This window comes from Mastigoproctus giganteus, chromosome 1 (assembly GCF_048544385.1).
Source record: "Mastigoproctus giganteus isolate SK-2022 chromosome 1, ASM4854438v1, whole genome shotgun sequence".
Classification (NCBI taxonomy): Eukaryota; Metazoa; Arthropoda; class Arachnida; order Uropygi; family Thelyphonidae; genus Mastigoproctus; species Mastigoproctus giganteus.
Window position 1 is genome coordinate 126,134,925 of NC_143575.1, and position 24,556 is coordinate 126,159,480.

Below are 24,556 nucleotides of genomic sequence, written 5' to 3' on the forward strand. Positions count from 1 at the left end.
TTGTTTGGCATTACAAGAATGCAAAATGGGATGACCTGCGAGACTTCTTTTCTTCTTTACCCTGGTCTGATTACTGTTTCAAAACTTCTGATGTCAACGTTTGCTCAGATCGTGTCAGTGAAATTATTCTTGCAGGAATGGAATCCTTTATCCCACACTCCACTTTAAAATCTCGTCCTTTATCTAAACCTTGGTTTTCCAATAAATGTGGTAAGGCTGTTCAAGAGAAGAACGTTGCATATCGTAATTGGCTTGTTTCTAATTCTTCAGTTTCATTTTCTGCCTACACCAAAGCTCGCTACAATTGTGAAGCAGTTATTAATCAGTCCAAACTAGAGTTTGAACAGGCTAAGAGTAGAAAACTTGCTTCTTGCCCTAATGGTAGCCGAGCATTCTGGTCTCTTGCCAAAGCTATTGGCCGCAACTTTTGCCCATCTCTGCTCCCACCTCTGTCCAAACCAGATGGTTCTGTTGTCACTTCAGCCAAGGATAAAGCTGACCTGCTAGCATCCCATTTTTCTTTCAGCTCATGTATTAACGATCTTGATAAAACACCTCCCACCATTCCTAACACGTTCCATTCAATGCCTCCTGTGGTCTTCCGTCAAAAGGATATCAGAAGGATTTTGATGAATCTTGATGCTAAGAAAGCTCCAGGTCCTGATGGTATTTCTCCACTTGTTCTCAAAACCTGTGCTCCTGAACTTACTCCTATTCTTTGCCGCCTTTTTTCACTTTCTTATTCCAAAGGTGTTTTTCCTCCTGCTTGGAAATTTGCTCATATCCAGCCAGTTCCTAAAAAGGGTGACAAATCCCTCCCATCCAATTATCGTCCCATTGCAATTACTTCTACTCTTTCTAAAGTAATGGAGAAATCAATTAACCGCCAACTCTTAAACTACCTAGAAACCTTCCGTCTGATCAACGATCGCCAGTATGGATTCCGTCAGTGTCGATCCACTGGTGATATTCTGGCTTATGTTACCCATTTATGGACTAATTCAATGGAAAGGTTCGGTGAAACACAAGTAGTTGCTCTTGACATCTCAAAGGCTTTTGATCGTGTTTGGCATAAAGGTCTTCTAAACAAGCTTCCATCTTATGGTTTGCCAACTGTTTTTAGTAATTGGTTATCCAGTTTTCTCTCTGATCGCTCACTGAGGGTGATGGTAGATGGCTCTCTGTCTTCTAACTTCTCCACTAATGCCGGTGTCCCCCAAGGTTCAGTTCTTTCCCCCACTCTTTTCCTCTTGTATATCAATGACCTTCTTCCATTGACTGGAAATCCTATCCATAGTTTTGCCGATAATAGCACATTGCATTCAACTTTCCATTTTGAGAAACCTTGTCCAGCTCAATCAGCTTCAAGTTCTCGAAAATCTGCTGCCAATTCCTTAAATGCCAATCTTCAGGTAATTCTCCAGTGGGGCAAAGACAACTTAGTTGATTTCAACCCTTCTAAAACTCAATCTTGTCTTATATCTCGCAAAAAGGATTCTTCTGCTCCTATGCTTATCTTTAGTGACACTCCGATTTCTAGGCAAAATGATATATCTCTTTTGGGGATTACCCTGACTTCTAATCTCTCTTGGCACAAGCACATTACAAATATTGCTTCCTCTGCATCTAAAAAACTTGGTTTTCTCTTTCGCTCTTGGCGTTACTTTTCTCCCAAACAGCTGCTCACTCTGTATAAATCGCAAATCCACCCTACCATGGAATATTGTTCCCACATCTGGGGTGGTGTCCCCACAACCTCTCTCAGGCTTCTTGATTCCATTCAGAAGAGGGCAGTTAGGTTAATTAATGATTCATCTCTAACAGAGTCTCTCCACTCGCTTTCTCATAAACGCACTGTTTCTGCTGCATGCCTCTTCTACAGATACTTCCATGGGCACTGTTCTTCTGAATTGGCTTCTATAATTCCCGCTCTCTCTCTTTCAAAACAGGCCGAACACTTGCCGCCACCAGCCAACATCCATTTACTGTCCAACTTCAAACCCACAGAACCAACTTTTCATCTTCCTCATTTATTCATTCAACTGCCGTTTTCTGGAACAACCTTCCTTCATACGTATTTCCTGAAAATTACAATCTACAGAAGTTCAAGTCCAATATCAACAAATATCTTCTTTCGTCTTCTCAACCTCCAACCCAAGCACGGTACTAAGTACTATAAGTTATAATACCTCTCGTGTTTGGGGTTCTCATAAAAAAAAAAAAAAAACTGATTACCTGAAAAGAAGAGGTTTTAGAGATTATTATTTAAAAAAAAAACACTTTCTCCTCTTATGGGTTTTTTCTTCCCTGTAATGGGTACTGGTACCAAGTGCATGGGGTGGTTGGTCATGTCCAGTTACTATTATTATTGTTGATCAAGGAACTCTCTTACTATCCTACCATTGTTCAGGATCATGGCTTTCTAGAGTGCCATGTAAATGTTCTCTGGGAGGCCTATTTCTGCTGGGTTCTTATGGTGGTTCTTCTGCACCATGCCTGTGGTTGACACGGTGAATCAAACACATTTCTTTGATTTCCTGTCTTAGGTCTGAGTACTTCCTGATCTTTTTCTCCTATGTTTTCTAAAGGTTGCAGGTGTTGGCAAAATGGTCACTATGTCAATCAGGTAAATAGCCATTTCCTTCTTGTCATTGAAGGTTATGTCTGGTCTGTTGTTTGGAATCATCTTGTGTGTTATGGCACAGTCTCAGTATAGTCTGTGAGTACAGGTCTTCAGTACTTCCTGAGGTTCGTACTTGTAATAAGATAAACTTTGATCAGCTGGTATTTTTGCACTATCTTTAGATGTATTATCCTGGCTTCCTTGTCGAGTCTGTGATTGTAATCCGTCTGGGTGATCACCCTGCATCCCGAGGTTATGTGCTGGATTGTTTCTGGGGACACCTGGCATTGGTGACGTGTCATCTGTTACTCCAAGGTCTTTGGCAATGTATTTCCTGTAGTTCTTAGTGTTGAATACTATCTTGGAGGGTGAAAATGAATCCTTTGGTCTCAGAAAGCGCATTCCTTTTTTGAGCCAAGCATCAGAAGCCATCTTATTTCTGTAGTCTTGATGGAGGCTTGTACTCTCTTACTATCCTAAAGTTGCTCAGGATCGTGGCTTTCTGGAGTGCCATATAAGTGTTCTCATGGCGTGTCTTATTCGCCCATCATTCTCTTTGTTTCTTCTGTCTATGCGAGTGGGGTCTCCTTGTTAAGATTGGATGTTGTGTGCCATTGGTGCTAGGTTTTCCTGGAAGTAATCACAAAGGTTCTTAATTGCCTTCTCTTGTTCAATGAGGTCAGTCAATTCCCCCCCCCCTACCTTTATGGTTTATGGTCAGTCTCTCGACAGCCGGCTCTTGATTATATCCTGGTCAATCTCATAATCTCCTCCACCTCATTGCTGCCCCATGATCCTGAAGGTGTACTGGGAGTGATTAACTGCTTACGGCTGTGAGTTTACATAAGTAAAGAACTCTTTGCTGTTTTTCTTTGTGTCCTTTGCCAAAGATTTCTTGTAATCTGCCTTCGCCTGCCTAACCTCCTTTGTGACTTGATTACAGACTAGCTTATATCTGCCATAGGCTTCTGTGTCGCCTGATAATTTATATGCATCTCATGCATTTTTCTTCTCTGCCCTGAGCCTCATTAATTCATCCGACATCCATTTAGGCATGAACCTTGAACAGTATTTCTTAGTTATATGAAAAGCCTTGTAGCCTCCTAGATCCTAGTCCCTGAAGGCTTCCCATTTAGAATTTACTGTTGGTAACATCATCATCAGTTGATCCCACTGTATAGAATTTAAAAATTGTCTGAGACGACTGTAGTCGCCTTTACAAAAACCCTTCTCTTTACACATGATGGTAGTTACATCTTTATGTAAATCTTAATGCATGAAGAATCACTGCTGATAATCAGATAAGGGTATTACTCCCTCTGGTTGCCCCTCGAACATGTTGCAATCCTCCAATAAATCCACAAAAGTCTTGCTAGTGTGCAAGTGACCAACCCACAAGTTCCAGTCAATGTCCGGAAAGTTAAAATCCCCCATTACAAGACATTTTGATTTACTGGCCCATTCTATTTCTCTGCACAACTGTTCATTGTACTCATCAGAGACATTAGGCCTATAACATAGTCCTACACTCATTTTACCTTTCCCATTGTTTATGTCACATCAAACAGACTGAACTTTGCACTGTCCACCCTTGTCAACTGGATGCACTTCCTTAGATTTTGTGTTTCTTAACTAACAGCATAACCCCTCCTCCCTCCCTTCCTCTCCTGTCTATCCTTTTTGTACACATTGTACTCCCCAAATTCTAATTCTGCACTGCTTATATCTGTGTGACGCCATGTCCCTGATATCCCAACTATATCTGCTTTTGACGTCATGCTCAGCACTTAATTCATCAATTTTACGTATTATACTTCTACCATTAATGTACATTCACTTGTTCTTACTCCTAGTTACCCCAACGCAGTCCATTTATTTATTTGTTCCATGTTGACTCCCAGCAGCTCTTGGAGTCCCCCAGCAACTTTCTCTATAGGCTGCTGGTCATTACAAAAGAAGCAGTGCAAGAATCACTTTTGCCTTTGCCTGTGGATATTGTTTATCTTTTAGTCTGTGAAACCCCCCAATCTTGCAGTTTTCCAACCCACCTAACACTGCCTCAATATCATCAGCAAATATTCTTGCACCCTTTCTATTTAAGTGTATCCCATTCCTGTAGAAGCAGTCTCTCCTGTTAGCAAGCAGAGACCATGCTGAAAAAAATTCTACCCCATGAGCCTTGCACAATTTCTTCAAGGCTGAATTGATTGACAAGGATCTCATCATATACTCCCTCCTATCGTGTCTGGGCAGAATTGCAGACACTTTCAAATTTAACCGTAACCCTCAACTTTTTTCCCAGCATTGACATGTACTTGTTAAGTAAATCTGTAGATCTCTTACTGTACAATCTGTATAATCTTACTCTTAAGCTTATAGAGCATCAGCAAAAAATAAATAAATAATGACATCTCCCATTTCACCTAATCGTTCCAAAAATGGTTTTTCTAGTTCTTACTTGAATATGTTTAGGCTGTCAACTTGCACAACAACAGATGGAATTTGATCCAGGTGTTAACCATCCACTGGCTAAAGTCAACCATCTGTACATCTATTCTGCAACTGTTCTTCTCAATTTAGAGTACATGTATACAGATGGTTGTAATTTTTTTCTCAATTTAGAGCAGAATAGATGTACAGATGGTTGACTTTAGCCAGTGGGTGGTTGACACCTGGATCAAATTCCATCTGTTGTTGTTGTGCAAGTTAACAGCTTAAACATATTCAAGTAAGAACTAGACAAACCATTTTTGGGAACGATTCAAGATGCCTTGAATGCGTATTTACCATTAAAAAAATACTCCACGCGGAGGGTTCCAAGTTGGATGAATAGTGAAGTTGCCACGTTACTTGAGCAGACAAAGGTGGCATGGAAAGGTTACAGAGCAATAAAAAGTACTGAAGCCTATAACAGCTACAAGATGGATCTGTAATAGAGCCACAGAAAAGGTTCGACAGGCAAAATCAGTTTATGCGAAATCACTAGCAAACAGAGCGGGGGGGGGGATAAGGAATTCTTCACATATATAAATACCAAGAAGAGCAGGACAAACCAGATCGGACCTTTACGTAAGGGAAAGGGGATAGTATTAGTATTAGCTGCATGGTGCAAGAAAGCCTATGGCTTATGCTGCGCCAGCCACAAAAAAAATAAAAAAATAAAAATCCGAACAAAACAATGATAAAAAAACAAAAAAATAAATAAATAAATAAAATAAATAACTAAATAATAATAATTAATAAATAAAAAAAAAATAATAAAATAAATAAAAAGGAAATTAAACCTATGCGCTTCCCTTACCCGAAAGTACTATCCAGATGACCTTTGAATTTCCCCAAACTGTCGGCCTCTACCACCCATGAAGGCAACTTATTCCAGTAATTTATAACTCGCTGGCTAAAATAAAACTTCCTGCAGTCCAATCTAAACATTTCCCCCCGTAACTTGAATTTATGTCCCCTAGTTCTAGCATCATTTATAATCTTGAAAATTTTGTCCTCATTCATTTTACTGATGCCTCTCAGAGCCTTAAACACCTCAGTCAAATCTCCTGTAAGGTGTCTAGTTTCCAAACTCTGCAACCCACATATTCGAAGTCTTTCTTCATAAGGACGCCCTTTTACCGATCTCAACAGGCGAGTTATCCTTCTTTGCACCCTTTCAAGAAGCTCGATGTCTTTCTTTAGGTGCGGTCTCCATACTCGAACACAGTATTCCAAGTGTGGTCTAACATAAGCCTTATATAATGGGATTATCACGTCCCTATCTCTACTTGCAAAAGTTCGATAGATCATCGATAGGACACCATGGGCCTTCCTTGCAACCTGTTTACAATGCTCAGAGAATTTCATGTCTGACCGTATCATAACACCCAAGTCCCTTACCTCCAGTACTGGATTTAGTTGAACTCCACCAAGTGAATAAGTTTTTTTGGGATTACTGTTTCCCAGGTGTAATACCTTACACTTTGTTGGATTAAAGCACAGCTGCCATTTTTCTGACCATTCCTGAAGTCTATCTAGGTCTCTCTGAAGAAGCTCAGCTTGACAGTGATCATTAACTACTCTACCAATTTTAACATCATCTGCAAATTTAGACATCACGCCCTCTATCCCGTCATCAATGTCGTTTATGAAAATTAAAAACAACAGTGGTCCTAATACTGATCCTTGGGGAACCCCACTTCTTACATCAACCCAATCTGAGGAATAGCCATTTATCACAACCCTCTGCCTCCTGCCCTGAAGCCATCCATCTATCCATCTAAGGATTTTCCTACTGATTCCAACCTGTTCCAGCTTATAAAGCAACCGCTCATGTGGGACTGAGTCAAAAGCTTTGCTGAAATCTAAATAAACAATGTCGAAATTATTCCCTAAATCCAGCTCGTGAGTGACCCTTTTGAAATAGCGAACCAGATTTGTAAAACATGATTTTCCCTTTACAAAACCATGCTGAGTATCCTTGAGAATTTCAATTCGATCCAAATGATCCTGAATTCCACCCTTGATCATTGCCTCCATGATTTTCCCTACTACTGAAGTCAGACTGACAGGTCGATAATTTCCAACTTCACTTTTAGAGGCACCCTTATGTATGGGAGATACATTTGCACTTTTCCAATCCAAGGGAATCTCCCCAGAGTCTAGTGATGCTCGCATAATTAGCCTCAATGGTTCAATGCACTCGCTTGCCGCCTCCCTTAAGATTATAGGGTAATCTTAAGATCATTAAATACACCAGCTGCCGCTGCAGATGAACTAAACAGTTATTTTGCATCGATATTTACAAATGAAAAACCTTTTGTAGCAATGGGAAATTGGGGGAGCGAAGTTGAAAAATATGTAATTAATGGTATTGAAATTTCGCAAGATTATTTAATGAAAAAACTTTCGAGCCTACAGGCCAGTAAGGCTCCTGGAGTTGATGGAATATACCCTACAGTCTGTCTGCATTGCTCAGAGAACTTCATATGTGACTACAGAATTACCCACCGGTCTTTTTCATTTTCCAATAAGGGGCTGTTGCCTTCCTTCTCCTCCTGTCCAGTTTTCCTGTAGAAGGTTCTCTCTGGTATCATTATTATCTTTCTATACATTAAAAAAGTTTTCCTCCTAGCGATATTTATTTGAGCCAATGGAAAAAGAGTGTGGGGCAATTGTGTCACTTATTCGAGTCAGTGGGAGAAGAGGGTAGTGCAATTACATCACTACAAATGTGCAGTTACATAGGTCATTATTTAGATTAGATTTTGATCATTGCATTATAATGTTAGTATGTTATTATTATACAAATAATAACATTATACAATACAAAACTATACAAATATTTACAAAATATTAAACTATTTACAATCCTATCCCTACATTAGTGAACGTTACATGGTACTACGCACTGCTGCTTCTTCCAGGTGGGAAAAAGCAGCAGTGCGTAGCACACGCTTCTTGATTAGACCGGGGGTTCGAGTCCGTCACCACCAAATACGGAGGATGCGGAAAGGTCAGGGAATGACCACCGCATATTCCCGGAGCAATATGGCCTTAGTTGCTAATGCTCCTAAAAAACCAAATAACAACAAACAACAAAAATGGTTACCGGGCAGAATCAGACAGTTGCTGTTGACAATGTAGAGCAGTGGTGTCCAACCTACGGCCCGCGGGCTGGGTCTGTCCCGTGAATAATTTTTATAAGGCCCAAGTATAAAGTGAATTAAAACAGCATCGATCTCCGCTGCGTGTACAGGCATGCAAGCTTCCAGCTCGAACATTAAACATGGTTCAGTGAAGTCATATGTACACTAAATGCAGTTATGTATTTTGATATAGCTTGTTCATTGCATTGAATTAATTATTAATTTGTATTGAATAATAACAAAAAATCATTCTTAAAAATGTTCCAAAAGGGGAAAATCGATTTGGAGTGTCATGTTTTTGATTCAATCTTCATTGGTTACCACGAAAAGCAGTGTTTAGTGTGTCAGTAAACTGTGTGAGTTTTTAAAGAATATAACACTGATTCAAATCATAAATCGTATGATCAATTTAAAGGAGTGCTGCGAAAAGAAAAGTGTTCAAAGTTACAAAACAAATTAAGAAAACAACAAAACATACTGAAAACGTATTGGTCAAGAAATTTATCTGCTGAACGTGCCAGTTATCAAGTTGCACATTTGATTGCTTTTGAAAGTAAACCGTTTAAAAGTTTGAAAGTAAACCTTTTCATGGTAATGATGGTGAATTTGTTAAGCGTTGTTTGTTAAAAGTTGTGGAAAAAATTTGCCCAGAAAAACGAACAATGATACAAGACATTAGTTTGTCTCGACAAATAATTATGCGAAGAGTAGAAGATATTAGAAAGAATTTGTTCGAATAACTTTTGGAAAACATAAAACAAATGAAATATTTAAGTGTGGCACTGGATTACAATACTGATGTAAATGACACAGCAAACTCCTCATCTTCATATGTGGAATTAATGATAATTTTGTACCAGTTGAAGATTTAGCTGATCTACAGAGTATGCACGGAACAACTACAGGTGAAACTCTTTGCCAATCTATCGAAAAGTTAGCATTAAATATTAAAAACCTGGTAGGAGTCAACTGGCGATAAAAAAAAAAATATGATTAATAAAAACATTGGGCTTATGGGTAGAATAACCAAGAAAATGATAGATATCAGAGCTGAAACTCTGATTGGAATTCACTGCTTTGTGCATCAAGAAGCTCTTTATGGGAAGGTATTGGATTTCCAACACATTATGAATGTGGTTGTTTCAACTGTAAATTTTACAAGATCACAAGGCCTTAATGTGGCTGTTGAAACATCACCAAATATTTCAACACAGAAAAAAGGAAACCAATAAAACAACTATCAAATATGGAGTGACCTTGATCTTGCAATTCATACATACAATTCTAGTCATTTAAATGCTCTTAATTTAAAACTAGGGAAAGGAAAGTGGTCTGATTTGTTTGGTGACATCAAATCATTTCAGAATAAGTTGCTGTTATTTAAATTCTGGTTGAGCAAGACAATTTAGTTCACTTTGAATGTTGTACTGAGCTAAAGGAGAAACACATTTCCAAAGAATCGTTGCCTTTTGTTATTACAATTACTTTTTGACAAGTTTGAAAGTTGATTGTCTGATGGATAAAATCCCATGAAAAAGTTTTTTTGAGAATCCATTCACTTCTATGGCTGAATGGCTGAAAACTACAATCCCAGATTGCAAGTTGAAATTATTGACCTTCAAGCCAAAATATGATTCAAAAATAAGTATATAGATGCAAAAATAAAAAGAAACAGAATAACAGATGAGATTTTTTTTTTTTTTTTTTTTTTATGACAACCCCAAACACAAGAGGTATTAGAACTTATAGTACCATGCTTGGGTTGGAGGTTGAGAAGACGAAAGAAGATATTTGTTGACATTAGACTTGAACTTCTGTAGACTGTAATTTTCAGGAAATACATGTGAAGAAGAGCAACTGCTTGTGTTTCACTGAACTTTTCCATTGAATTTTTCCATAAATGGGTAAATAGGCCAGAATATCACCACTGTGGATTGACACTGATGGAATCCATAATGATGATCGTTGATCAGACGGAGGGTTTCTAGATAGTTCAAGAATTGACGATTAGGGATTTGTCAGCCTTTTTAGAAACTGGCTGGATATGAGCAAATTTCCAAGCAGAAAGAAAAACACCTTCGGAAAAAGAAAGTGAATAAAGGTGGCATAGAACAGGAGTAAGTTCAGGAGCGCAGGTTTTGAGAACAAGTGGAGAAATACCATCAGGACCTGAAGCTTCATCGAGAAATACCATCAGGACAATATTCATTATGTATTGAGATTGGCATCACAAATTTGCAACCAAATTTTGAACAATTATTTAAAAATATCCAGTCTCAATCATCTCGTTAAATGTTAAGTTTTGTCCAGTAAATGTTATTTTGTGTTGTACTTAATAAAATTTTCGAATATTTCAATTTTAGGTTTATTGTTATATTTATTTATTCACCTTAATATTGAAAAGCAGTGATCCTTTTCAGGTTGTAAATTTTCTAAAATGAGCATTTAAAAGTAAAGTATTTTTTTAAAAACAAAATTGATTTAAAAAACAAACAAAAGTAAGTAATATTTTTATAATTTTAATAAAATCTAAAAAATAAATCACTGACATAGATTTGTTGCACATAAAGGTGCTGGGAATTTGCATTTTTTTATGTTTCGCTTGAAACGAAAAAATGGTAACATGAAAAGAGAAACTTCCTTTTACGAGTAACAAAATATAGAAAATGTGACAATTTTTTTCTCGAATCACTCTGTGCAGCCCACGAAACAAATCTAATTTTGAATATGGTCCCCATACAGGAAAAGGATGGCCTCCGTAGCCGAGTGGGCAGGAGTGGAAGTGCAGTAGCACACGCTCTTTGAGTAGACCGGGGTTCGAGCCCCTGACTGCTGGATACGGTCAATCTGCCAACCCGCACTGGACCAGCGTGGCAGATTATGGTCCATTTCCCTCTGCATGAATTGTTGAGGAGGCTTCCATCCTGCATTGGGTTGATAATGGCTGCACTTTGCTTTTTACTTTACGGGAAAAGGTTTGACACCACTGATGTTAGAGCGTGCATGCCAACGTTCATTGCATTAAAAGACAACTGCCGACATAACGTTCACCAGTTTTGGTTTATGAAGTGTGGCCTTGCTCTCATTAATGATCCAAACACTAAAGAAATATTTTTCTATCTGTGTCCTGCCTCTTTCCTCTATACATTGCTAATCTAGTCTTTCATCTTGAAATCTGCTCTTCTGTCCATTGTGTTGGGCAAATACGTTCTAAGCTCTATATAACGAGACCCCAGAGGAATGAGCAAAATGATCATTATATATATTGATCTTTCATAAAATCAGCAACAAAACAAGTAAAAGCTTGAACATTTAATGTAATTTTACTAATTCAATATAGTATAATCATATTTATAATATGTACTACAGTATTAAGCAAGAAAATTATAATTGTAAATTTTGCATTGATTGTAGAGTTGCAGTAAGGTTACAATTAAACTGTAAATTTCACTACACAGGCTACATACCTATCAAGACCTAACAAGAGAATTGTTTGATATTTTAAAATAATCTGTCAAAATATGCTATTTCAATGGTAGATCATGTTTTAAAAGAGAATTATGCACGATAGTCGTTATTTCACTTTTGCAGTTAGGCTCCCCCTGAAAAAAAATCAACTTTCAAGTTCTAATCCTTGATGAGCATCTTTCACTGATTCTTGTTCAACCATAGTAGCTTCCTCTTCTTGGGCACCTCCGTAGCCAGGTGGGCAGGAGCAGCAGTGCGTAGCACATGCTTCTTGATTAGACTGGGGTTCGAGCCCGTGACCACCAAATACGGAGGATGCAGAAAGGTCAGGGAAGAACCACCGCATATCCCCAGAGCAATATGGCTTTAGTTGCTAATGCTCCTAAAAACCAAATAACAACAACAGCTTCCTCTTCATTGTCACTACAAATTTCAGAAGATTCCATTACATCCGCAATGAGTTCCTCTTCATTCGTGCATATCCTGAAACATTCAATATCCACATGCACTTCTACATAATCCTTGAAGCTTAAATTTTCCTGTAAGTTTAAGTAATGATGCACATGCTCAAATATTTCTTTTTTATCGGACTGTTCTTTGCAATTAATAGAGGAAGAAGCATGCAAAACTTCACACATTGCATCATTCAAGGTGGTAAAACCAGCATGTTGAAACAGTTGGCAATCACTTTTTCATCAACTCATACAATGCTGGAACACATATACATTGCCTGCAGAATGTCAATTTTGCATTGAATTTTGCTGTCAAGACAGCAGAATTTTGTTTAATAGCATTCTTCAGTAGTTTTTCTTAAAAACACTGGATTACACCTTATTTGACAACAAGGGTTGCAGTTATCCACAAACAGCAAAATTTTTCTATTCCTCTTACCCATCCTACGATCTAAGTCTCTGAGCCATTCTTTGTTGATTTTTGTCATCATTTGTCTTTTGGTGTGCTTGATACATAGTCAGTAATGTCTTCACACCTTTAAAACATCAATGCTTCTCTGATTTCCCAGTGATTAAAAAGAGGAAACATGCAGCAAACATGTCTGTGCCAGACATGTTTGCTAGGAGAACGGTAATCCTTTGTTTGGCCTTTTTTCCACCACTGCATTTCTCGCCTTTAAATGTAAGTGTTTTATCTGGTGGCAATTTAGAAAAGAGTGCTGTTTTATCAGCATTGAAAATGTCATTGTGGTTGTATGTCAGCAAAACATTTTGTAAACAGTTTTTCTTCCATTCCTTTGTAGCGTCAACATTCAGGGCTGCACTATTGCCACACACTTTTTTTTTTAAGATATGGCATGTCAAGTCTTAAATTTCTTGAACCATCCATCCATCTGAATTTTTAAATTATTCAATGTCCAAATGATTCAACCTTAGCTTTTAAAAGATTGCCATATATGAGATTGTTTTTTTGCACACATCGTCATTAGCCATTCCAAAAGTACCTTTTCAAGACCCAGATACTTTGCCTTTCATGCTTGAATCCTACCCGGTGCAGCAGATTTCTCCAAACTTTTCATCTTTTTCTGATCTTTCAGAATAGTTAACAGAGTACTCTTAGGAATGCCGAACTGTTTGACGATGTCAGTCTTAGAATGCACACCATTATCTATAGCTTTCAAAATTCTAATTTTATATGCAATTGGCAAAGCTATCCAGTTTCTTGGAATCATATCAATAAACATACATTCTAACTAATGAAATTAACTTCAAGCTGATGTTCATTTCATTATTGCACTGCGAGAAAACAGTGAAGGAAATCTTAACAAATGATTTCTCATGATCAGGCTGCAAGATCGTCAATTACTTTGATATATTTGAAGCATTCTGTCATTTTTAAACGTGAATATTGTAATAAAAAAGTGATAATTCAGATTAAGAGGTAGAATTTATGGTCATAAATTTATATTCACTTTCGTTATGCTTAATGTAAAATAGCATTAGATTAATCAGAAATTTGCCGCCACCAACCATGTAAGATCTTATAACATGTTGGGATATTAAAAAAGAGGGTCACTAGAGCTTTGACTGTATTTCATCAGATAACTACCTCCTAAGCTTGGACATTCAGTTGTGTCATCTCAACATCAGCTGTACCAACAAATTGAAATAGTGCCTGTTACTTCACTGGCAGTACAAAGTGATTCAGTGTTTCGTAACTCTGATTACTAGCCAAAGTGACTTCCTTAACTTCTGAGACTTTCTCAGAGTTGAATTCCACCCAAGAGCCAATCCATCCTTCAGTCTAAACTTTCCAGAATATATAGATTTGATCCTTCATTCATCAGCAGCTCTGTCAAGCTAGCCACCTGCTTTTATCTTCACTATGGTGTTTAAATTCATGACAAGGTATACAGAAAAAGTATTTTAGACTGGCTCATCCCACCAAACTTAACTTTTGCAGACTTATTATCTCCACTTTCAGTGAACTTGTAACATTTTTATTTTATTTTTATTTCTTTGTTAAAACCACACTTACTTATTTCATATGTAGTTATTTTATTTATGTAAATCTCTCTGATTATTTGTTGGTTGTAGGGTTTTAAGCTCATCAGCAACCTAGGCCACGTTGCACCATATGTCTGTAAATTGTGTTTGTTCTGTTGTCATTTTGCTGTCTGCTGGATGAAAAATCCGAGTTTCTTGGAGAGGAAGAGCCATGCTATCTTCTCCTGAGACTGACTAACTCAGCCACGTTGTGAAAAAGACACAAATTTCTTACTTCGTTTGATGGGAGACAAACTCAGTTTGACTCCCATCCTTAGTGCTAGTTAGCTATCTTTTTAGTGCTAATTTTGTGTTGTATTACTTTTAAACAATAACCCTTCTGTACTAGTTCCTTGCTAAAATACCTCATTTTTTTTATTAGTTTTATGCAACCACGGATGAAGATCATTTCACAGCTCAAGATGTCATTAAACTTTTCAAATCTAAAAATCCAAACGAAGATTTGGATTTAATTTTTGGAGCAGAATCTGATTACGATACTGGTCGAAAGGTAATAATATTGTTGTTATATTTGTAAACATTTTTTTTATTTCTGTATTTTTAGAAATTATTTTAAAAAATAGTTTTTTTAAGGTCAGTTTTGGTTAATATTACTTTGAGAGAGACTTGAATTTAAATTGTTTGTGTAATTTTATGACATGTACCCTAAAAATATCACTTGGAAATAAACAAAAGGTTGAAACCCAACTCCACCTTCACTCCTTTCACTGTTTCCATTGGTGTACAACATATTTCCACTTGATAAACTTATAAGTGATTCTATTCTTCTTCTTGTTTCAGCCATACTGATGATATTCCAATTCACATTTTCCATTCCAATTCACATGGAATGGGTAGTGCTAAGTGATTCATTCCACAGTGACCATTTTCCTATCATCAGTTCAATTCGAACACACAGCGTCATGTCCTAAAGACTGTACTTCTTGGAAATTTCATAAAGCAGACTGGAAAAACTATTCGACTTGTGTCCTACTTGACAAACTATATGTACAACAAAAACATATTGATGTCATAACTGATCACATTACAAGCCATATATTATCTGCAGCAGAAATTTCCATTCCAAAATCTGATCAGCTCAAGCATGTACACCGAAATCAGTGGTGGAATGAAGAATGCTCCAAAGCGAAACGAGAAAAAAACCGTGTCTGGAACCAGTTTCGCGAATTTCCAACTACCACCAACCTAATTGTGTACAAAAAACTCAGAGCCAAAGCAAGACAAATTAGGAAGATGGCAAAACGTAACTCCTGGATTAAATTCGCCTCAACTATTAACAAAAATACTGACACTTGAATCATTTGGAAAAAAATTCAAGCTCTGAATGGGAAATTTCTACCACTGCAATCTCCGATAATACAGTGCAATGGCCAGGACTTATCCTCTCCTACTGACATTGCAAATGCTTTAGCGGAATCTTTTTATAACATTTCTGCTTCTTCCTCTTATGTGACCTCCTTTCAACGCACTAAAACTGATGCAGAACGTCATAAATTTAATTTCTCAACTAGACTTTCACTTCCATATAACCAGCTGTTTACTCTGTCTGAGCTGAGAGAATCTTTGAGAAAATCTCTGAACAGCGCAGCAGGACCAGACGGCATTCACTACAGTATGCTGAAGCATCTGTGTGAAGCCGATCTCTACATACTATTACTCTTTTATAACTGGATCTTCTCGGAAAATACATGTCCTCTGTCATGGCGTAATTCCTATATTTGTGCTATTCCAAAACCAGGCAAAGATCCTTCTCTAGTTCAGAATTACAGACCAATATCATTGACAAGCTGTTTGGGCAAAATCTTTGAAAGGATGGTACATAAGAGGCTCACCTGGATTCTAGACTCCGAAAATCTCCTTTCTGATCACCAATATGGTTTCCGTAAAAACAGGTCCACCCTAGATGTACTTGTAATAATTAATCCAACATTCGTAATGCCTTCGTCAGGAGACATCTACTGATGGTCAACCCTGAATATTCCTAAAGCATTTGACACCACATGGGCATCATGGTGTTATTAAAGATATGCATCAGTTGGGGCTGAGAGGCCATCTCTCTTTAATAATTCAGAACTTTTTAAAATTGCATACATTTCAGGTCCGATATAAAAACATTCTGTCAACATCTCACATTCAAGAAGAGGGTGTCCCACAGGGTTCCATATTGAGTCCAACCCTATATGCGATTAAGGTCAACAATATTTTAGAAGAACTTCCAAAAACGATCTCATCATATCCTGCCAATCGCAAAGCATGAATACTATCAAATGACAGCTACAAATTGCTTTAACGAGCGTTCAATCCTGGACCTTACGCAATGGATATCAACTCACTGAAGAGAAAACCACTACCACTCATTTCTGCAAACTTCAGTCACTTCATCCTGATCCAGAGCTAAAGATAAATAACATGCCAGTTCCTCTTGCTCACACTGTCCGTTTCCTTGGCGTGATACTAGACAGGAAACTGAACTTTGAAGCACATGTGGCCTATCTTCGAACCATCTGCTTGAAGAAATTAAACATCCTCCGATGTGTATCATCCATGTCATGGAGTGCTGATCGTTATACCCTCATCCATCTTTATAGAGCTCTCATCAGGTCTCCAGTATATGATTCTGCGAGGAAAAGTACTTTAGAATGATTAAACACCATCCAGCACAGTGCTTTGAGAGTCGCTCTAGGGGCATTTAGAACCTCCTCGGTTCAGAGTCTTTACTTCGAAGCTCATGAACCTCCCTTACATCTTCACAGAAAAACATTACTTCTGATGTATGCCACAAAAATCCGTAGTTTGCCGTCTCATCCTTGTTGGAGATGTCTCTACAATACTGAATGCAAGTCATTTTACATCAGTAAACCTAACAAAAACTGACCTGCTCCACTTAGATTTAAGGAACTGGCTCAATCATGGAATATAGAAATCAGCAATATATTTCAGGATAAGACACCACCAGATTCACCCTGGACAGATGTGCAATATATGATGACTACTTTCAACAGTGGGGAAAGAACACCCTGTCTCCTTCCAATATTGCACAGTTACATGCAACTTACACTCTTTCTAATTCAAATGCATGTGAAATCTGTTCAGATGGATCAAAAACTGAGATCCAAGTAGGTGCTGCTGCAATCTTCCCGTCATTCAGTACTTGTCTCATTGCCAGCAGAATGCGCCTTAGATGCTAATGCGCCATAAAACCCTAAAACAAACAAACAAAACAAAGTCAGTAGAATGCAGTATCTTCGCTGCTGAGCTCTATGCTGTAAACTCTGGATCACATAATTGAACATATAATTCCGTCTGCTTTAATATACACTGACTCACTCAGTGCTGTCTCTCCCATAAATACAAATACCAACTCCTCTCACCCTGTAATAAAACAGATTCATTCTAAGTTACTTGCCTGTAAGGAATTGAACCAAACTGTGACATTCTGCTGGATCCCAGGACATTCTGGAATAGCCGGCAATGAAAGAGCAGATCATGCAGCCAAACAACCAGAAACCACTATTTCACAGACTTTTCAAGTTCCATATACAGATTACAAACACATTATCCGTAAAGCATGTTTTAATAGCTGGTTATTAATCTGGAAAGGTTATCCAGGAAACAAACTCTACCAAATAAAACTGGAACCAAAGCTTTTTGTCTCCAGCTTCCGAAAAAACAGGCGAGATGAAATAATTTTAGGAAGGCTAAGGATTAGACATACTCACCTGTATCTATTAACTAATGACAGCACTCCCCAATGTACATCGTGTCAAGTACAACTGACCGTTCGCCATTTGTTAGTGGACTGTCCCCACTTTAAAATATCCACTTACCTTTAAATCAATAGCTAATACACAGTCATCAATAAATTTATTGCAGGTTCTGGGAGATGATTCTAATGAAAAAGAACTATTTACTTTCCTAAATCTTATAGGAATATATCATAAAATATAGTTATTACAATAAAACTAATATTTCATATTCACCATTAGAAAGACACGATATGGCCCTAGCAGTCTATGTGTCGTTAAACTCAACAACAACAAAACTGGTAGTAGGTGCAAGATGTGCTGGACAAAGCATCTCTGAAATGGCAGTTCTGAACTTTTCATGCACCAGTTTCAAGGGTGTATCAAGAATGGTGCAACAAACAGAAAACATCCTCTCAGCGGCACTCCTGTGGAAGCAAATCACTTATTAGTATTAGTAATAGCCACATGGTGCAAGAAAGCCTATGACTTATGCTGCACCAGCCAAAAAAAAAAAAAAAAAAAACACACGAATAAAACAATGATAAAAAAAAAAACAACAAATAAATAAATAATAATAATTAATAAAAGAAAAGGAAATTACACCTATCATCCTATTGCTTCCCTTACCCGAAAGTACTATCCAGATGACCTTTGAATTTCCCCAAACTGTCGGCCTCTACCACCCATGAAGGCAACTTATTACAGTAATTTATAACTCGCTGGCTAAAATAAAACTTCCTGCAGTCCAATCTAAACATTTCCCCCCGTAACTTGAATTATGTCCCCTAGTTCTAGCATCATTTATAATCTTGAAAATTTTGTCCTCATTCATTTTACTGATGCCTCTCAGAGCCTTAAACACCTCAATGAAATCTCCTCTAAGGTGTCTAGTTTCCAAACTCTGCAACCCACATATTCGAAGTCTTTCTTCATTTGGACGCCCTTTTGCCGATCTCACCAGGCGAGTTACCCGTCTCTGCACCCTTTCAAGAAGCTCGATGTCTTTCTTTTGGTGCAGTCTCCATACTCGAACACAGTATTCCAAGTGTGGTCTAACAAAAGCCTTATATAATGGGATTATCGCGGCCCTATCTCTACTTGCAAAAGTTTGATAGATCATCGATAGGGCACCATGGGTCTTCCTTGCAACCTGTTTACAATGCTCAGAGAATTTCATGTCTGATCGTATCGTAACACCCAAGTACCTTTCCTCCAGTACTGGGTTTAGTTGAACTCCACTGAGTGAATAAGTTATTTTGGGATTACTGTTTCCCAGATGTAATACCTTACACTTTGTTGGATTAAAGCATAGCTGCCATTTTCCTGACCATTCCTGAAGTCTATCTAGGTCTTTCTCTGAAGAAGGTCAGCTTGACAGTGATCATTAACTACTCTACCAATTTTAACATCATCTGCAAATTTAGATATTACACCCTCTATCCCTTCATCGATGTTGTTTATGAAAATTAAAAACAACAGTGGTCCTAATACTGATCCTTGGGGAACCCCACTTCTTACATCAACCCAATCTGAGGAATAGCCATTTATCACAACCCTCTGCGTCCTGCCCTGAAGCTATCCTGCTATCCATCTAAGGATTTTCCCAGTGATTCCAACCTGTTCCAGCTTATAAAGAAACCGCTCATGTGGGATTGAGTCAAAAGCTTTGCTGAAATCGAAATAAATTTTTGATGAGAGAGGTCAGAGGAAGATGGCTAGAATTGTGCAAGCAAACAGATGGGCCACAATGTTGCACATCACATCAAAATGCAACCTTGGTGCGTAGAACAAAATATCGCGATGGACCATTAGTCACACTTTGTCGTGAATCGGCTACAACAGCCGACAGCCACATTGCATACCTTTGTTATCATTGAAGAACAAAAGAGCATGCCTCCTGTGGGCACAGCAACACCAGAACTGGACTATCGAGGATTGGAAAACAGTTGCTTGGGCTGACGAGTCGAAGTTCCTGGTGCATTATTTTGATGGAAGGCTCAGAATTTTTGCGAAAACAACATGAATCCGTGGACCCGTCATGTCCGATGACTACTATGCAAGGTGGTGGGGGCAGTGTTATGGTGTGGGGAATGTTTTCTTGGCCCACATTGGGTCTGATGTGGCATTCACATCTGAAACCTCAAGCCCTGTAATTTTAATTTATGAACCCTAGTTTTGGAATTATAACAGTGAGAATTTCACCTTCATGCATTTTACTAATCCCTCTCAGAACCTTATAAACCTCAATCAGGTCACTTCTGAGGTGCCTGGTTGCCAAGCTCTCTAGCCCATATAAACGAATTCTTTCCTCTTATGGTCATCCGTCTGCCAATCTCACCATTCGAGTTGCCCATCTTTGGACCCTCTCAAGAAGCCCGATGTCTTTTTTCAGATATGATCTCCATACTTGAACACAGTATTCCAAATGCAGTCTTACAATTGTCTTATATAGTGGGATTATGACCTCTCTATCTCTACAGAATAATGTTTGATAGAAGCCCATAGAACACCATGGGCTTTCCTGCCTGCCTGTTTACACTGTTCAGAAAACTTCATATCTGCCTATATTGTAACTCCCAGATCCCTTTCCTCCTTCACTGTTTTTAATTCAGCTCCACCAAGTGCATAATTTATTTGTGGGTAGGTATTCAATCAGGTCACTTCTGAGGTGCCTGGTTGCCAAGCTCTCTAGCCTATATAATCGAAGTCTTTCCTCTTGTGGTCATCCGTCTGCCAATCTCACCATTCGAGTTGCCCATCTTTGGACCCTTTCAAGAAGCTCGATGTCTTTTTTCAGATATGATCTCCATACTTGAACACAGTATTCCAAATGTAGTCTTACAATTGCCTTATATAGTGGGATTATGACCTCTCTATCTCTACAGGATAATGTTTGATAGAAGCCCATAGAACACCATGGGCTTTCCTGCCTGCCTGTTTACACTGTTCAGAAAACTTCATATCTGCCTATATTGTAACTCCCAGATTCCTTTCCTCCTTCACTATTTTTAATTCAACCCCACCAAGTGCATAATTTATTTGTGGGTAGCTATTCCCCAAGTGCAAGACTTTGGGCTGCCAGGGCTAAAACAGAGCTGCCACTTCTCTGACCACATGGATTATATATGCTTTGAATTACATATTCGCACATATGTTGAACACTGCACAAACATATTATAATCCCACTGTATAAGGCAGGTGTAAGATAAAAATATCATATATTTAAAAATGAAGGAAGAAATCTAAAGACCAAATAAGACATATAGAGAATTTTAAACAAATTATCTAACCTTGCATCTGTCTGTTTATGGTTATCAGTAATGTTACAAAGGAAGTTAAACTAGTAAATCATTGAGCAGGAAGACGATATGGTTCTATTTATTTCTGGTAGTTTATGTGAAAAACTACAGAGTAGTGTGTCCATATTTGGCCACGTTCGCCTGACTTTGTCCTTAGTAAAATGAAAAATATAAAAATTATTATTATAAGACTTATATTTAAGTTATCACTATTACACATTCTGTACCCAACATATTAGAAAAATAAAAACTCTGCAACTATGTAGCCATGGAACAGTCATACCACTACCTCTCGGTGCTACCCAGTACCACTCCTACCACCACATATCAGGGCTAGTGACATTGGAGGAAAAGACAATCTTCCAGGATGAGGATGTGCTGTTGAATGTGTGTACATGTAAAGATTAGGTTGACCCATGCCTGTTGTCAATACTTGGAACTCATGTTACTAGAAGCTATCAGATGTGCCAGTCTGTACATGTGAATTGAGGTATGTGTACACATACAAGTAAGGTTTCCACTTTTAAAAATCCTCAAGCAGACGGTTTATTGTATTGGTATTAATTGGTACAGCACAAGGAAGCCCTAGGCTTTTGCTGTACTAGCCAGAAAACCTCCTGCAATCCTGTCTGAACCTCTTCCCCTGTAATTTGAATTTAGTAGTTCTGGAATCATTCATAACAGTGAAAATTCTGCCAGTTTGTTTTACTTGCACCTCCCAGAACCTTATACACCTCAGTCAAGTCTCCTCAGTGGTGTCGAGTTTCCAAACTCTGTAACCTAGTAGCCTACTTATTCAGTCTTTCCTCATATGTACAACCTTTTGTCTCACCAGGCATGTTGCCCATCCTTGTACCCTTTCAAGAAGCTTGATGTCTTTTTTTTTTTTAGGTGCACTCCTACACTTAAACGTGGTGTTTCAAGTGTGATCTTACACCTGCCTTATACAGTGGGATCATATTATGACCTCCCTGTCTCTACAAGCAAAAGCAGCACTTGCAGTCTCCAATGTTTTGAGTTAATCTACAGGGCTTTCACCGTATAGCCCCTCTTTTCATGCCTGAGCCGAATTACAGATGCTGATACATTCTGACCAAAATTGTGACATTATTTTTTCAGCATGGTCCCATATTTATTCAACAAATCATCTCTCTCTCTCTCTCTCTCTCTCTCTCTCTCTCTCTCTCTCTCTCTCTCTCTCTGTGTAATATCATTAATCCCTACGTGAGTAATTTATCCTCTCTTTACTAGCCTTAAAATATGACAGTTCCTTGGTGATGTCATCATTTGTTGCTCCCAGCAGACATGTCCCATTTCTAGTCTGCCTGTCCTTACTACAGAAAATGTTATTATTCATTTTCTGATAATGGAACTCCCAGTAGAACCAAATCCTTTTGAACCAGAGCAGTTTGCTGTGATTTTTCTGCTCTGTGGGTCCTAAATCAGGCATTGAGGCACAACAGTTGACCTTGAACCTTTTCCTAGTTCCGTCTGGCAAGTTACATTCTAATATGTTCATTTGCTTTACAGTGAGATGGGCTTTCATTACCTTGTGTTTTTGCAGTGTACTGGAAAAATGACAGAGAATTGAATCAACCCAAATTTTTAACAAAACTAAAGAAAACACCAACTGAAAGTTATGAGATATTACATAAAGTTTATGAGGAAAATACTGTGTCAAGTGCTTGCATGTTCTATCTGATAAAAGATTTTTAGAAGGAAGAGAGAATGTGGAAAATGATGAATGACCAGGCCATCTGGTGTCCATTAAAACTGATGAAAATGTGCACTGGGTAAGGACATTGATAGAATGGTGCATCAGAACTCAATATGAACAAAGAAGCAGTTTAACAAATTTTAATACTTTTCTCATGCCTAAACAAATATAGTCATGAGAAAAATGTGTGACGCAGTGGTGTCAAAAATTTTGAATGGAGATCAAAGAATGTGAAGACTCCAAGTTTGTGAAGATATTTTGAAAAAAATTTAACGAAATCTGAACTTGAGTACTGTAATTACTTGCGATGAAAGTTGACTCTTCCAGTATGACCCAGAAACTGAAAGATAGTCACTGCAGTAGAAGACAGAACAATCCCCCAGCTCCAAAAAAGCAAGAATACCAAAATAAAAAATGGAAACCATGCATCTTATTTTCTTTGATATTAAAGGAATTATTATGACTAAATTCATCCCATCAAATCAGACTGTCAATCAAACATAATGCATTGAAGTCCATGTAAAAATTCAAAGGAAGAGACCTGAATTGTGGAAAGATAACTGGATGCTCCATCAAGACAGTACGTCAGTGTGCACCATGGTCTTTGTTCACCAGTTTCTGGCCAAAGAACTCAGACAGCATACCATGGAGATGCAACATGTCCAAACTGTGGTTACAAAACTTATACTAGACACAGGCTCCGCAGTGTCCTAATTGCAGGGGCAATCATCCAGCATACAAATCCTTGTGTGTGAACATGTACCCTACTTGCCAGACCTAGCCACTTGTGACTTTTTTCTCTTCCTAAACTGAAAAGTGTACTCAAGGGAACCCATATTTGGTCCATTGAAGACATTCAGCAAAAAATGACCGAAGTGTTAAAAGGGATTACAGACAATGACCTCCAGAAATGTATGGAATGGTGTATGTCAAGCCACAGATAATCATTTTGATGGGATAGCTTGTAAGGTATAAAATATTTCATTATATTTATTTTATTGCAATGGTTTCATTATTTAATAGCCACACTTTGTATGTGTTACAGGCTATGAAAGCAATGAAGTAATGACTTACATGGCAATTGCCCACCTATCTGTGTCATGATACTCAGATGAACAATATATTCAATGTGGATCATGTAACAACCATTATTAATTTATAAAATATTAAAGAAATTAAGCAAAAGCAATAAATTAGTCCACTTATCCAAACCAATCCTCTAGCCTTTAATTCATCCATCCACAGGGAAAAGAGAAAATGTCTGCTGTCAGCTGTAGAACTGTATGTAACATTTTGAAAGTCACCCATGTTTTTAATATTTAAAAAAAAACAGTAATTGTCACAAAATATATATAAAAGGTATACATGTTTATTAATAAAAAAAAAAAACTTTTTTTTTTACATGCTAGTTTAAGGAAAACACAGTATGCAAAAAAGCAGGCCACCTGCTTTCTATATGATTGTACCTTTACAGCTGTAATGGCACATCTAATGAGCTCTGGACACACCCCAAACAATAAGGGAGAAAAAAGTGACCAGTAATGGAATTGC

The 24,556-nt window shown here is 37.9% G+C and overlaps 1 protein-coding gene across 1 annotated transcript in view; it reads left to right on the forward strand.

Moving 5' to 3' along the window:
* Positions 1 to 24,556, forward strand: part of Uggt (UDP-glucose-glycoprotein glucosyltransferase) — an 820,111-nt gene that overhangs the window by 252,515 nt on the left and 543,040 nt on the right. The window contains exon 16 of the mRNA XM_090386735.1: positions 14,605 to 14,733. Coding sequence (XP_090242861.1) covers positions 14,605 to 14,733 — 129 coding nt within the window. The remainder of the gene's footprint in view (positions 1 to 14,604; positions 14,734 to 24,556) is intronic.